The sequence below is a fragment of the Nerophis lumbriciformis genome, linkage group LG14, assembly GCF_033978685.3.
Source record: "Nerophis lumbriciformis linkage group LG14, RoL_Nlum_v2.1, whole genome shotgun sequence".
In the NCBI taxonomy this organism is placed as follows: domain Eukaryota; kingdom Metazoa; phylum Chordata; class Actinopteri; order Syngnathiformes; family Syngnathidae; genus Nerophis; species Nerophis lumbriciformis.
Window position 1 is genome coordinate 9,994,890 of NC_084561.2, and position 15,894 is coordinate 10,010,783.

General features: G+C 38.3%; 1 protein-coding gene across 2 annotated transcripts in view; it reads left to right on the plus strand.

The window, feature by feature from the left end:
- The first annotated feature begins 3,199 nt into the window (after positions 1-3,199).
- Positions 3,200-15,894, plus strand: part of eef1db (eukaryotic translation elongation factor 1 delta b (guanine nucleotide exchange protein)) — a 28,863-nt gene continuing 16,168 nt past the window's right edge. The window contains exons 1-3 of one of the 2 annotated variants that reach the window (XM_061976082.2): positions 3,274-3,350; positions 8,135-8,187; positions 14,463-15,556. In XM_061976082.2, coding sequence (XP_061832066.1) covers positions 14,463-15,556 — 1,094 coding nt within the window. In that variant the 5' untranslated portion in view covers positions 3,274-3,350; positions 8,135-8,187. Of the gene's footprint in view, positions 3,351-8,134; positions 8,188-14,462; positions 15,557-15,894 lie in introns of both variants that reach the window. The other variant, XM_061976083.1, reaches the window with a different exon arrangement.

Consider the following 15,894-nt stretch of genomic DNA (forward strand, 5'->3'; position numbering starts at 1 on the left):
AACTTGCATCAAGTTCAATAATAAATCAAATAACTTGCATCAAGTTCAATAATAAATCAAAAAAAGTGTTATAACTTGTATCAAGTTCAATAATAAATAAAACAAAAGTGTTATAACTTGCATCAAGTTCAATAATAAATAAAAAAACTGTTATAACTTGCATCAAGTTCAATAATAAATCCAATAAAAGTGTTATAACTTGCATCAAGTTCAATAATACTTCAAATAACTTGCATCAAGTTCAATAATAAGTCAAAAAAAGTGTTATAACTTGCATCAGGTTCAATAATAAATAAAACAAAAGTGTTATAACTTGCATCAAGTTCAATAATAAATCAAAAAAAGTGTTATAACTTGCATCAAGTTCAATAATAAATCAAAAAAACTGTTATAACTTGCATCAAGTTCAATAATAAATAAAACAAAAGTGTTATAACTTGCATCAAGTTCAATAATAAATCAAAAAAAGTGTTATAACTTGCATCAAGTTCAATAATAAATCAAATAACTTGCATCAAGTTCAATAATAAATACAATAAAAGTGCCATTTTGCAATCTTTGCAAAAAAAAAAAGAGGAGCTATGCATTTGGCAAGACAGGGCAAGTGACAGCACTTTCCCCCAGGAGAGCCACCTTGCTTCACTGTGAAACAGCACGGCTGTATGATCAGCTCCCATTTCCTCACACAGTGCAGAGAACAGTCGCGCTTTCAGTGGTCGTGTTTTGATCAAATTTACCGCGCTCACAACATCTGTTAAAACCTCATTGAGTTCGGGGCTGAGCTGCCTTGACGCGAGTGCTTCCCGGTGAATGACACAGTGTGTGCCCGTCAGATTTTTGTTTCTCTGCAGGCGCTGGCTCTGGCTCGACGACATTTGAGGTGCGAGTCACAAATGTATATATTTGTGTAATTGTGATCCACACATTAGCCTGCTACCCATCCGCGCGAAAGTTTGTTCCGCTTAGCCCCGCCCCCATTAGTTACTGTTGCTATGTCTGTCAAACTTTCGCTCGTACAGAGAAATATAAAGCCTACAGTAAAAATAAGTACCGGTAATTTCCATTTATTTATATAGCGGATTTCACAGACAGAATCACAAAGTGATTTACAGTGTGTATAGAAAATGAAAGCATAGTAAAAAAATAATCTAAGAATATAATAATTAAAAAAAAAAATTTAAAGTGAAATTTCCTCCCGTTCCTCGCGCCCCACCTGTCATGTCTCTATTCCCCACCAGTGGGGGGCGCCCCACACTTTGAGAAATGCTGCCCTAGTGTCCAAATAACTCTAAATTAAGTCTTTGTTACTTAGAATATGTTCCCCACACTAAAGTGTTACCAAAAACATATAACTTTGTCATGAATTTGAAAAAAACCCCAACATTTTATTTTTCACTAAAGAAGGGTTCGGTGAATGCGCATATGAAACTGGTGGGGTTCGGTACCTCCAACGAGGTTAAGAACCACTGCTCTAAATGTATAGACTATAAAGTTCACAAACATAAAGAGGGATGCTAGTGGGCCAGGCCAATCTTTCCTTATCTCTAAACTAAGACTGGGGAAATGCGTAGAGTGTTCTGGGCTTCAGACATGATTTTATTTCAGAATTCCTTGAGAGAAAAAAACGCCTGGTTAGGCTTTGTGTATGTAGTGTGTGCCTTCCTTGCTTTACAGCTATGTTGTTATTATGCTGTTTGTTACTTATGTATGTTATGTTGCAGCTATTTAAAATAGTTTTGTCTATTTGTTCTGGCTTGAAACAAATTGGCCCTTTGAAACATATCTTTGTCTTTGCGTGTTGTATGTAGACCACATTGCTTAGCAGAGTTCAGTGATGCAAATGCATGTCAAGTTGATCAACAGATTGTATTATTCTCCAGTACTGTACTGAAATGAAGGCTAAAAGGGCATTAAAGGGGACCTTAAAAAATGTTTTTTTAAATAAATATAAGTAACTAAATAGTTTCTTTTCACAGTAACGCATTACTTTTTGGTGTAAGTAACTGAGTTAGTAGCTAGTAACTGTAACTAGTTACTGGTTTTCAGTAACCAACCCAACACTGATTGTGTCTTGATTGCATACTTGCCAACCTTGAGACCTCCAATTTCGGGAGTTGGGGGGTGGGGGCGTGGTCGGGGGTGGGGCGGGGCGTGGTTGGGGGCGCGGCTAAGAGGGGAGGAGTATATTGACAGCTAGAATTCACCAAGTCAAGTATTTCATACATATTATATATATATATATATATATATATATATATATATATATATATATATCTACATCCTGAAAATATGCAAACAAAACTGTGTTTAGATAATTGATACTACAAACTTGCATAAATAAATATTTAGTAATATAACATAACTTGGCTTCTGAGAGTTTCAAAATGTAATGAATAAAATGCTAAAGTTGTTGATAAACAAGCAATTATTTTAATAATTAAATATGGTCATTTTAAATGAATTATTATGATAATTTAAAATAAATTATTTCAAATATGTTTATTTTAATGTATTATTCTATGGCTGGATGTAATAAGGAGTCACGAAAAAATACAAATAAAAATACAATTAATTTTGATGTTTTTAGCAAAATATAGTAAAAATGTATTTAGTTTTTTTTTTTTTAAATTAATAAATATATTTATTTTTAGGTAAAATAAACATAATAATACAATGTATCTCTAGTCTGGATGATTTAGTTCTTGTCACCCTGTTGTCCTCCCGTCGTGAAAAAAGGGCTGTCCTCACTCAGGTCCGCGTGGCTTCCAGCTACGGCTGAAAATCGGGAGATTTTCGGGAGAATATTTGTCCCGGGAGTTTTTCGGGAGAGGCGCTGGATTTCGGGAGTCTCCCGGAAAATTCGGGAGGGTTGGCAAGTATGCTTGATTGTGTTGTGGTGTTCACATTTGTTCAGACCTCTCTAGGCCACAGTACAAGTTTCTCTCAATATCATTTTTAAAATCCATTATTTTTGTTATCAAATCCATTGTACGTTTGAATATCTAGTTGATAGAAAAGCGCTATATAAATCTAATCCATTATTATTATTATTATGTTTAAAGGAATAAAAAGACGTACTCCTGTATAAACGATGCTCAGCAGTTAACAGCCTGTTTAACATGCAGGTTACAATGATGAGTGAAATGAGTGTTTATGTGAAATAAATGATATACTGTATTAACATATAATAACGTATACACTAATTTAGAAATATAACCATATAGGCTTTTTGACTACATCATATAAAAAAGGAAGCTTTTGTCTCCTTCCTCCATCTTGAAAGACGCTCCTTCCTCTTCCTCCTCCTCTTCCCTGTCGGATACAACGTGTCTCCTCCACCGCACACAGCAGTAAGTCACATTAACCTCCATTCATAACTTTTTCAGGGATTGTTTGTTGGCATGTGCCTTTTAAATAAGCTCGAAGGCATAAATACCTTATATTAACATTTAATATAATTTCCTGGACATGTTAGCCGGTGCTAGCATAACGGCTATCGCGATGAGGCCGACCATGCCGGACACCGTCTTCAAAGTGTATGATTATTATTATTTTTATTATTATTATTATACAATTACATAACCATAATGTCAAGAAGCGCCGTACAGTAGTGTCACATTAGTTAAAAAGTAATATTCTTATATTTTTAACGACAATGACCAAAGGCTTTCACTGCCTCAATGGCGGCGTCACATTTTTTTTAAAATCAGAATCAGAATCAGAAATCCTTTATTAATCCCGAGGGGAAATTAAGATTTTCAGTACAATCCCATTCAAAATCAGACAAACATTACAGGGAGACAGAACAGGATCGCTGACGGGTCTGCCTACTTCCGGCGCCTCTTACAAAAAAGGTGAAAAATAATAATATATATATATATATATATATATTCAGTCTAAGCCTGGGCCTCTCAGTATTGTATAGTAACAGTATTGTTTTATAACATTTGTATTACCTTTTATGTGTCATATAGTTCTTCCGCTATCTAAAGACTAAAGGTCATGGACTACCACTACAATAGTTTAAAACAAAAAAAGTGCACTTTTGTGCATGTCACACAAGATATATCAATAACTGTCAAATGAAAATGAGCTGCATAATAGGAAATCAAATACCATACCTGTCATGTCTGTGTAATCATGTTTTATTTTAAGTCATGTTTTGTTTAGTTATAGGACTCTTTAGTTTCTGTCTTTTCACTCCCTCGTCTTGTTTCCATGGTTACCCATTAGTTTCACCTGTTCCACGTTTGGACTCATTGTGCACTCTTGTTTGTCACCATAGCAACCATTAGTTTTCACCTGTCACGTCACGCACCTGTTTCACGTTTTGAGTCACGCACCTGTTTTCGTTAATCATGTCTGTGTTATTTAAGCTTTTTATTTTCTGTTGTTCGTGCTGACGACATCTGTCAAGACATGGACTATGGCTTGGTTTGTTCTCCCGAGGTGCAAGTGAATTGGACTGGTCATGGCGTGAAGGTAAATACATATTTAATAATAACACTCAAAGGAACGAAAAGCGCGCACAGTGGCGGAGAATAAACTATGAAACCAAAAGACTATAGCAAAAAAGTACAAATGAAAAGCACGCACAGTGGCGGAAACTATGAACAATTAAACAAAACACTAACTGTGGCTTAATAAACAAAAACTTACTTGGCATGGAACCGGCATGAAAAAAGAGCAGCAAGGATCATAAGGGTGTGGAGAGTGTGCAGAAACATGTATGGGGAGGTCGTCAGAACGACAAACTGAAAAGAATGAACTTAAAAATGAACTTAAATACTATGGACATGATTAGTGAAAGCAGGTGCGTGACTCAAAACGTGAAACAGGTGCGTGACGTGACAGGTGAAAACTAATGGTTGCTATGGTGACAAAACAAAAGTGCACAAAAAGTCCAAAACCCAAAACGAACATGACCAAAACAAAAACATGATCACACAGACATGACAATACCATACCATACCATACCAACTTTATTTATAAAGCCCTTTAAAGACAAGCACAGTTGAAAAACAAAGGGCTGTACACCACAAATAAATAGAGGCAAAGGACAGACTAAAAAAATAACATTTAAAACAGAAATAACAATACACAATTAAAAAGCAAATATAAATTACCCTAAGAACAGTTTGTTAGATAAAAACAGTTTAAAAGTTAAAAACAGTTCAAAAAGTTAAAAGCTAAAAACAGTTCAAAGTCTCATGCTGGGTTAAAAGCCGGTGAATAAAAATGGGTTTTAAGAAGGGTCTTAAAAATAGCCAAAGAAGGGGCCTGTCTCACATGGAGAGGGAGATCGTTCCAGAGTTTGGGACCCGCAACAGAGAAGGCTCTGTCCCCTCTGAGCTTGCGCTTTGTTTTGGGTACCTCCAGGATCAGCTGATCAGCTGACCTGAGGGACCGGGTGGGGGCATAGAGATGGAGCAGCTCAGAGAGGTACGGTGGGGCAAGACCACGTACAAAAATAGTTTACGTCCTTCGCTATGTGGTAGGTTCCTGCGGACGTTATCTCCTTTTGTTGACTATTTTTTTTCATATGGTGTTGATGTGGAAGTGGTTGCTTGGGCATTTTGTTGGGTGTGGCACCGGCCAGAGATGTTGACATGCGGAGTTTCAAGCACTCTTCGTTCTCTAGCGCAGTGGTCCCCAGTGGTACCGGTCCGCACAAGAAAAAAAACAAAAACAATTTTTTAAAATTAAATCTACATAAAAACAGAATATATACACTATATATCAATGTATATCAATACAGTCTGCAGGGATACAGTCCGTAAGCCCCCCGGTCAAATTTTCAAGCGTTGACCGGTCCGCAGCTACAAAAAGGTTGGGCACCACTGCTCTAGCGCAGTGGTTCTCAACCTTTTTTCAGTGATGTACCGCTTGTGAACATTTTTTTTAATTCAAGTACCCCCTAACCAGAGCAAAGCATTTTTGGTTGAAAAAAAGAGATAAAGAAGTAAAATACAGCACTATGTCATCAGTTTCTGATTTATTAAATTGTGTAACAGTGCAAAATATTGCTCATTTGTAGTGGTCTTTCTTGAACTATTTGGACAAAAAGATATAAAAAAAACTTGTTGAAAAATAAACAAGTGATTCAATTATAAATAAAGGTTTCTACACAATCATCAACTTAAAGTGCCCTCTTTGGGGATTGTAATAGAGATCCATCTGGATTGATGAACATTCTAAACATTTCTTCACAAAAAAAGAAATCTTTAACATCAATATTTATGGAACAGGTCCACAAAAAATCTAGCTGTCAACACTGAATATTGCATTGTTGCATTTCTTTTCACAGTTCTTTTTGACAGACATTATAGTGAGAAACCCGACCTTGTGCTTCACTGAGTTTATTAACTTACATTTATATTTTGGTTGTCTGTTCGACGTCTTCCCGCTTGAAGCCAAACCACTGCCGGACGATGGACCCCGTGCTGTTTTTCTTGAGAATTAATTATTCCTCAATTTGTTACCAGATTCGCACCTTCTCTCTCTCGTGTTACGACTCGCACCGCTCCGCTAGCATCACAGCTAACGTTACCTATGTCTGCTCGGCGAGGGCGTATGACGTTGCACGCGCCACAGTATGTGACATATGTAAGAAGGTGCGCTTGTTTTATCTCTCTGTGAGAAGGAGAGACAAGAAAGAGTTAGAAACGGATGTAGTGTAATGCCCGCAGCTAAAAGCAACTGCGTGAGAACGTATACCGTATTTTTCGGACTATAAGTCGCATTTTGTTTCGTAGTTTGGCCGGGGGTGCGACTTATACTCATGAGCGACTTACCGTAAAATATCAAATATTATTTAGCTCATTCACGTAAGAGACTAGACGTATAAGATTTCATGGGATTTAGCGATTAGGAGTGACAGATTGTTTGGTAAACGTATAGCATGTTCTATATGTTATAGTTATTTGAATGACTCTTACCATAATATGTTACGTTAACATACCAGGCAAGTTTCTCAGGTGGTTATTTTTGCGTTATATAACGTACACTTATTCAGCCTGTTGTTCACTATTCTTTATTTATTTTAAATTGCCTTTCAAATGTCTATTCTTGGTGTTGGGTTTTATCAAATAAATTTCACCCAAAAATGCGACTTATACTCCAGTGCGACTTATATATGTTTTTTTCCCTTCTTTATTATGCATTTTCGGCCGGTGCGACTTATACTCCGGAGTGACTTATACTCCGAAAAATACGGTACTCAAATATCACGATATAGTTATTTTCTATATCGCACAGAGACAAACCCGCGATAAATCGAGTGTATTCCATATATCGCCCAGCCCTAACATAAACCTTGTAATTGTAAAAACTATAGACAATTGTCTAACAAATGTGTTCCGTTAAACCACTAATGGTAACAAGCGAGTCAGTGGTGTTCTTGTTATATTTTTTGCTTTGAAAAATATGACTGTGAGGAATTTGCAAACAGCACCTTTAACAAGAATAAAATAGCTAAAAGGACTAAAGATTTCAGATTTCAAAGTGTTTAGGAGGCAGACCGTGTCTCGCCAATAACGAAATGAGAGAAGAGTATGGAACTTTTTTGGAAATCTGACTTTTTCAGTGCATGTAAACGAAGTGAGTGGCTTTAAATGATCTTCAACCTAGAATGACTTTAAGTATAGTGAGCCAAAGAGGAATGCGGTCCTGCAGTATTATTACAAGGAAAAAATGTTTCTTTCCTGGCCATCAACCCCACCTCCAAAATGTTTTGGATAAAATCTGATTTTTGGGGGAATGGGAGTGTGAGATACACAGACAAAAAAAGTGAAAGTGTCCATAGTCATGCTCACACATCTACTGGCTAATTAATCTGATCCAGTTCAGCCCAGCCCTTGGCTAGTAGAGTCATGGCTTGTATTGCCAAGCTGACGCCAGAGCTTGAAAACCCTCTCCCAACATTAACGTGTCCTGTTTGTCAACACTTTATCATATCATATGGAAGTTTTAACAATACAGTATCCCTGTGTTGGCATGCATACTTGTGAAATTTAACTAACAACAATTGTATGTGTGCTTAAAACATACTCTTATGTTTGCATTAGTATTCCTGTATTTTGACAGTGATTGTTAAATTTCTCTTCCAATCGCTTGCGGTTAACTGGATGAAAAGAACAATTGAGCATTTGATTTTTTTACTTTGAGGCTTGAACCTTTATCTGGACGGTGAGTTAAGACCTTCTATTGTGATTTTCTACTCTGCAGCAGGAACTGTCTTCTCAAAAACGAAAATACATCAAATCATTTTGTTCAAGTCTATCGGTTATTGTTCAATTGACTCTGATTATTCACATTGTGAAACAACGCAAAGGCATTTCCTGCTTCTCAACTACATGAATCTCATCAGAACTGCATGGCCTGCATGTTGTAATATCAAATGTGAAGTGTGCGTAACATCAATTTGTAAATACAGTATATAATGTCTGTACATTTGTTTTTGCATTTTTAACATTGCTGCCATTTAAATAATGTAATGTGATTTCATACAATACTGCTCAGTTTTGATCCAAGAAAAATGTATTAATTGAACAATATGTTAATTATTGTTGGTCTGGTATGCGTTAGTGTCAATTTCTGTCAAACTACACAAATACTAATATCCAGTGTTTCCCACACATTCATTTATTTGTGGCGGCCCGCCACGAAAGAATTACGTCCGCCACAAATGGATTTTTCGGTTTTTGACCCGCTCGACCGCTCATAAAAGCAATGGGACTCTGTCTGTGAATGTTGCTTGTAGTTACAACTCCGGTGCAGTAGGTGGCGGTAGCCTACTATGCATTGTAACTCCGCCAATAGCACTTAATTCACCCGGTGGGCCAGAAGAAGAAGACGAAGAAGACGACAACGATGAAGTAAAAGAAGAACGGACCGACCGGATCAAAATACGAGGGTAATATAAGTTATAGGTAGATAGGTTATAGCTGCATCGCTCGCGGCTCGTCATATATTTAACGTTAATCCGCGATTTCACCGAGCGTTTCACTGACGGTGAGCAGCCTGACGCTGCTTCATTAACACCGCCGCTGTTTGACTCGGGGTCCGGGGCAGACGCACGTAGTAACAGTCACCTGTTTTCATACCGACGAGCTAACGTGTCCAGGTTATAACCCTGTTGTCAATAAACACACATGGACTGAAGCTAAATTGTCCACTGTCCACTGCAGCATGTGAATGCAATGAAAAGAATAAAATCTGAGCCAACCAGCTGTTAAAATGTTGTCCAGGTTAATGTTTTGGCCATTAAAGGCCCTTCATTTCAAGATTTCAACTGTGATCGGGCTTTAAACAGGTGGCTGACCTGTTCAGTTGGGTGTAACTGCTACTGGTCAAATAATGTGAAATAGCATTTAATTTTACATGTATGCAATGCCATTTAAATGTAATTATAGATAATAATAATAATAATAATAATAAATACTGTGTAGTGTTGTAAATAGTCAACGGGAAGGATTTTAGTAAGATATAAGCCATGAGCACTACACAGCCAGAAAAAAACCTAGGCAGGACAAGTAAAAATATTGGGGCAAGTAGATTTGAGAAGTCGGGCAAGTAGAAAAAAACCTTAACGTTGAACCTTGCATGTGTTGAGCTGCTGCCGCTTAAGGTTAGACGGCACTGTACGGTACATAGAGCGGGCTGGACTTGGAGAGGAGGTAGGCCTACAGTCCGGACCACAGGTGCGACCTGTTCAGCAGCAGCAGGAGGAGGAGGAGGAGGAGGAGGTTGACTGACTCTGGCAGGACACCTCTGCCTCTGTTTCACTTCATGTTGCTGGTAAATAATATGGTTGTATTAGTAGGCTAAAGTTAAATTATTTAGTATTCACTAATTAAAGGGGCAGAGTTTTAAGAGACATTTTAGCTTTTACATTTTATAAGATATATTTTTTGTAAGAACCACAATTAATAAATATATTTCAGTGAATCACTAATTGTTCAAATCTGTATATAAATATGTACATAAAATGTTGTAATTATATTCCAACTCCGCGTTCTTCTTGGTCATCGCCGCTGCCGCCGCCACCCCCCGACCACACCACCACAAATAGATGCCTGTCCTGTGGGAAACACTGATATCATTTGTGTATATTTAGGGCCTGAGCAAAATATCTTATAGAAACTGCAATTATTAATATATAATACTATTATTATCAGGACAAGAACAGAACAGCTGCCATTTTGGTTCAAAATGACATTTTTGGCAAGATTTCCACGGATTGTACTCCTTCTAGAGTTCAAGTGTCTAAGTGTGGCATGGCAGCAACGTTCCAGGCTTCGCCATTGTGTCATAATTTGACTGCAAATGGTTATATCTTGATTACATTTAATATGGCAACTTTGGCGAGTAAGAATCCTGAAATAATGAGACAGCGAATGCTACATGCTAATAGCTAAGTGTTATGGACTGGTTAAATGTATGTAAAACATATCTTTCTACATGTCTTGCCAGTGGATGTTAATGTTTTAAGCTGTGTTTAAATGACAAATGCGTTGGTTATGCTGATCCTTAAACACACGAAAAACACCACTGATTGCTCCTCTCGTCTCTACAATACTTTAATACTGTTTTAACCGACCAAATTAATTTAAAGTTGATATAAATGCATTGAGTGTATTCAAATATAGCTAATTGCTTTGACCGACTATTTGAAAACAAAATTTCCACTATGCACTGATTTATTTTGTATTGTTGGACGTCAGTGTGTAAATTCTTGAATAAAGACATTACATTCTTACTTCCCTTAAACAATGTTTAAGATTAAGGATGTTGCTTGTAGATATTCTTCTCACTCGCTAAAATATATTTATCTATTAAATATTAATTTCAACTTTATTGAGAGACATACACTACTTGTATGGATGTAATGATATGAAGATTTCATATTATGGTCATTGTTATTATCGCGGTCATGTTAAATGTGCTCAAAAAGTACTTCAACACACAGAAATATTTTGAACGAGTTATTTATTGAAATAACTAAACACAGTTAGAAAACCTACACTTGGGAAGATTTTTGTTTCTCATGCTTCACTGATAGGGTTTTACTCCCAGTATTGTATCTGTATTAATGGCTAAGCTTTTATTGTTTTAAATATTGGTTTGCACTTTAAGATGTATTAAGTTGAAAAGTGCATAACAAAATCTATTATTATTTTTCTTATTTCTGTCAGGCATTTTGGCATTCTATTCTGTTTGGCGGTCCTTAAACGCAACGTGAAACCACCTTAGTCTCATATTCCTCTAAGTATAAAGAGTTAATGTGCACAGTTGAATAGCCTAGTTTCTCAAACAACAATGTATTTATATAATTTAGATTAGTATATGTCGTTTCCTAATGATGAAAGATGTTCATATACAGTATATTGTTTTCATGTTAGCATTCAAGCTGGCGGGCTGGCGCCAATCAGTCCGAGAGTTTATCGAAGCGCAGTTGTCCTTTACGGTTTTTCGATCATTCTAATTTAAAAACGGTACTACTAACCGTCGGGAGTTTTACCGCTGTTATCAATATTACCGTTTATCATTACATCCCTAACTACTTATGTTATCTACCCTTGTTAATGTTGTTGACTTATTACTGACTCAACAAATACACACATTATTTTCATTACTAACTCAGCAAATACACACATTATTTTCACTCTATTTATTGAATTTAAAATATGACTGTTTGACATGTTTCTCCAGATCACTCATGACCCTAAATAATATAAGCGTTAAAAATTAAATGAGTGAATTTTCCAAACGTATTTCTTTGACTCATGGACACACCATAAGTAGAACTATTCTCAGATTGCCTTTTAATCATTTCATTCTGCTGGCCATTGTTCATCTGCATGGCTATTTCATTCTTTTGCATGCTGCTAATTCCTTTTTTTCTTTTTAAACAATACCAATTATTATTTTCAAGCATAACCTATTGTAATTTTAACTTGTCTTGCATAAACTCAGGCATTGTCCCAAGATGCCTTTTCACACTTGCACAATTAGTCTTAAAGGGAAACAGCACTTTTTTTTGGTATTTTGCCTATCGTTCACAGTCATTATGAAAGACATGACAACGGTTGGATTTTTTAAAATGCATTCTAAATATTATATAAATTTGATCAAAAGTCTGTTTACAATGGAGCCTATGGGAGCCGTTCAATTTTGCCTATAGAGCCCCTGCAAAAATAATTTAAGCACCTCCATTTAACACTTAATATTTATGTAATTTGCTCATGAACTTTTTTTTTCTTCATCACTGATTTCTGCTCACTGCACAGACATAATAAAACATCACTTACTGTACAATGTCTGCGGCCATTAGGATGTTCAAAAATTACCATTTAGATGAAAAATGTGTCATAATCTTCGCGAACAAACGGTATGGGGGTCAGGGGGGAACAAGCGCTTTCCGTGCTCGCCCGTATCAAGTCCTAAATGACTATCAAAGTGTCCCAATTTGTCGGATTATTTCCTCAGACATCTACTTTTCAGGTGAGAGTCTTGATTTATGATCCACAATAAACTTATAGGAAACAGCAGACCACTCGATGATGTAAACTTAGGGACATACAGCAGTGATAATGTCGCCACTATAAATAGTTTGTCTGCGTTAGCGCTTATAATAACAATATCACCAATACTTGGTTAATATTCCAGTCAGGAAATGTAAATGGCGTATTGTTAACGCTTTTTGAATGGTTATCGGATTTTATGAGCGGAATAGTGGAGCTCCCATTGGCTCCACTGTAAGCAGACATTTATTTACGTTTATTTAATATTTAGAATGCATTTAAAGACAAACATCCGTCGTCCTGTATTTCATAATGATTGTGAACGATAGGCAAAATTCCCCAAAAAGTGCAGTTCCCCTTTAAATACCAGACATATGGTCATGTATTGGAACTACTCAGACATACGTAGTTAAAGGGGAACATTATCACAATTTCAGAATGGTTAAAACCATTAAAAATCAGTTCCCAGTGGCTTATTATATTTTTCAAAGTTTTTTTCAAAATTTTACCCATCACACAATATCTCTAAAAAAAGCTTCAAAGTGCCTGATTTTAACCATTGTTATAAACACCCATCCATTTTCCTGTGACGTCACATAGTGAAGCCAACACAAACAAACATGGCGGAAAGAACAGCAAGCTATAGCGACATTAGCTCGGATTCAGACTCAGATTTCAGCGGCTTAAGCGATTCAACAGATTACGAATGTATTGAAACGGATGGTTCTAGTGTGGAGGCAGGTAGCGAAAACGAAATTGAAGAAAAAACTGAAGCTATTGAGCCATATCGGTTTGAACCGTATGCAAGCGAAACCGACGAAAACGACACGACAGCCAGCGACACGGGAGAAAGCGAGGACGATTTCGGCGATCGCCTTCTAACCAACGATTGGTATGTGTTTGTTTGGCATTAAAGGAAACTAACAACTATGAACTAGGTTTACAGCATATGAAATACATTTGGCAACAACATGCACTTTGAGAGTGCAGACAGCCCAATTTTCATCAATTAATATATTCTGTAGACATACCCTCATCCGCGCTCTTTTCCTGAAAGCTGATCTGTCCAGTTTTGGAGTTGATGTCAGCAGGCCAGGGAAGCTCGTCTGCGGGAACAAACTGCCGCCATTGCTTGCCGTGCTAGCGAGGCCCTTTGTCCCTGAATTGTTCACACACTCCGGCAGATTCAATGGGGGTCTGGCGGCAGATTTCTTTGACTTTATCGTTGGAAATGCATCTGCTTTGAGTGTCGCAGGATATCCACACATTCTTGCCATCTCTGTCGTAGCATAGCTTTCGTCGGTAAAGTGTGCGGAACAAACGTCCAATTTCTTGCCACTTTCGCATCTTTGGGCCACTGGTGCAACTTGAATCCGTCCCTGTTCGTGTTGTTACACCCTCCGACAACACACCGACGAGGCATGATGTCTCCAAGGTACGGAAAACAGTCGAAAAAACGGAAAATAACAGAGCTGATTTGACTCGGTGTTTGAGAAAATGGCGGATTGCTTCCCGATGTGACGCCACGTTGTGACGTCATCGCTCCGAGAGCGAATAATAGAAAGGCGTTTAATTCGCCAAAATTCACCCATTTAGAGTTCGGAAATCGGTTAAAAAAATATATGGTCTTTTTTCTGCAACATCAAGGTATATATTGACGCTTACATAGGTCTGGTGATAATGTTCCCCTTTAACCTCAATGCTAACTCTTATTCAGATAAAACAATAGTTTGGTTACCTGTCTGTCGAATATTCCCGTTTACAGTCATATTGACATTTCTGTTTCTGTAAATATGATCAATGAGTCTGCAGAGTGAGAAGTGATCTTTTTAAGTGCATGTGTGAAAGAGGCTTTAACTATCCCCCTTTTACCTTACTTCCTTGTGCTTTTCTCCGACTAATCCACAAGCCTTTTCTTTTTCCTCTAACTGATCAAAGATGTCAAAGAAGACCCCCCGGTGTTCTGCAACGGATCTGTTGGCTCAAATGACTTCCGCCCACAGTCAGGGGGATCGTTCAAGCGACGTGGTAGCCGAGTCTAGAAACGAGGCCAGCTCCAACCACTCAACGTCATCCTCTCCGGAGAGCGCAAGCTTGAATGGAAATGGAAAGCGAAATGGAAAAAGGCGTCGCAGCAAGAAGCGCTCGTCTAAACCTGAGAGCGGCCCCGAGGGCAATGTCAACAGCAAATGTGAAGAGACATCTGATGTGAGCACGAGGCAGCCGTCCGACTGCAGAGCTGGACTGATTGGCCTGCAGTCCGAGTGTGCCAATGTGTGGTTCGAACGCGGCATCTACGAGCAAGCAGAGAGCCTCAACCAGTGCTGGCTGGCAAGCTCATCCAAAGGGACCACTAAGCGAAATGGCTCATCCCAAGATAAAAAGCCCCACTCTAAGGCATCGCGTTCCGGAAAAAAAAAAGACTGTAAACAAGCTGGCCACCAACTTGAAGCCATGCAGCCAACTGACTGTCAGATCTCCATCACACCCAGAACACCCGATGAAGGGTACCAGTCTCAAGCTCCCACGCCAACTTCTGTCACACCAACCACTCAGCAGACGGTTAACGGACACGCCCCCATTATGGCGGAACTCTTCAGAAATGTTTGGCTGGAGAAGCCCATGTACGATCGTGCCGAAGCTACCTTCTACCAAAATCTGTACGGCAACAACTCGTCCAAAGCGTCCTCCTGCGCCGCCACCCCGAGGAATACCGGCCCCTCTCCAAGCCTTGTGGAAGAAGAGGAGGAAGTGGCGGTGGAGGAAAAGCGAGTGGTCTCGCAGGCGAAGGCGGAGGTTTTCCACGCCCTGCACCCCATCCAGGAGGAGGAAGAGCCGGTCGAGATGCCTGACAAGCAGGAGAGGCAGGACCTGGGCGTCTGTTTCTTTCTTCACGCTGACAGCGAGCGCGTGTGGTTGGACAAGTGGCGCTTTGATGCAGCAGAGAGACGTTTCCACGTGGATGACGCTGCCGTGCCAAAGAAAGGTTGGACGCCCAAAACGACCGACTCCACTGTCCGACCAACGGAAAAGTATGATTAAAGCTGGAGAAGGGATCCATTTAGGCATTTCTCTTCCTTTCATTCCTTTTCCTCCTCATTTACTTTTCGTTTCAAATGCTTGGAAGCACACTCATCAGATTTTGTCTTAATTTATTACTTCGTTTGTTTGTTTTTAGTTTAATTTCCCATTTTTTTTGGACTGATCGTATTATGTGACATTACATTTCATCACACACGTTTTATATTTGATTTGTTTTGGAGTTGTTAACGCTTATGACTAGTGCATCATATCTTTGCAATTAGTCACCCCAACAGTAATACCTGCACAGTCTTGTTCATACTTCCCACTCTCCTTCCTTCTTTTCTAG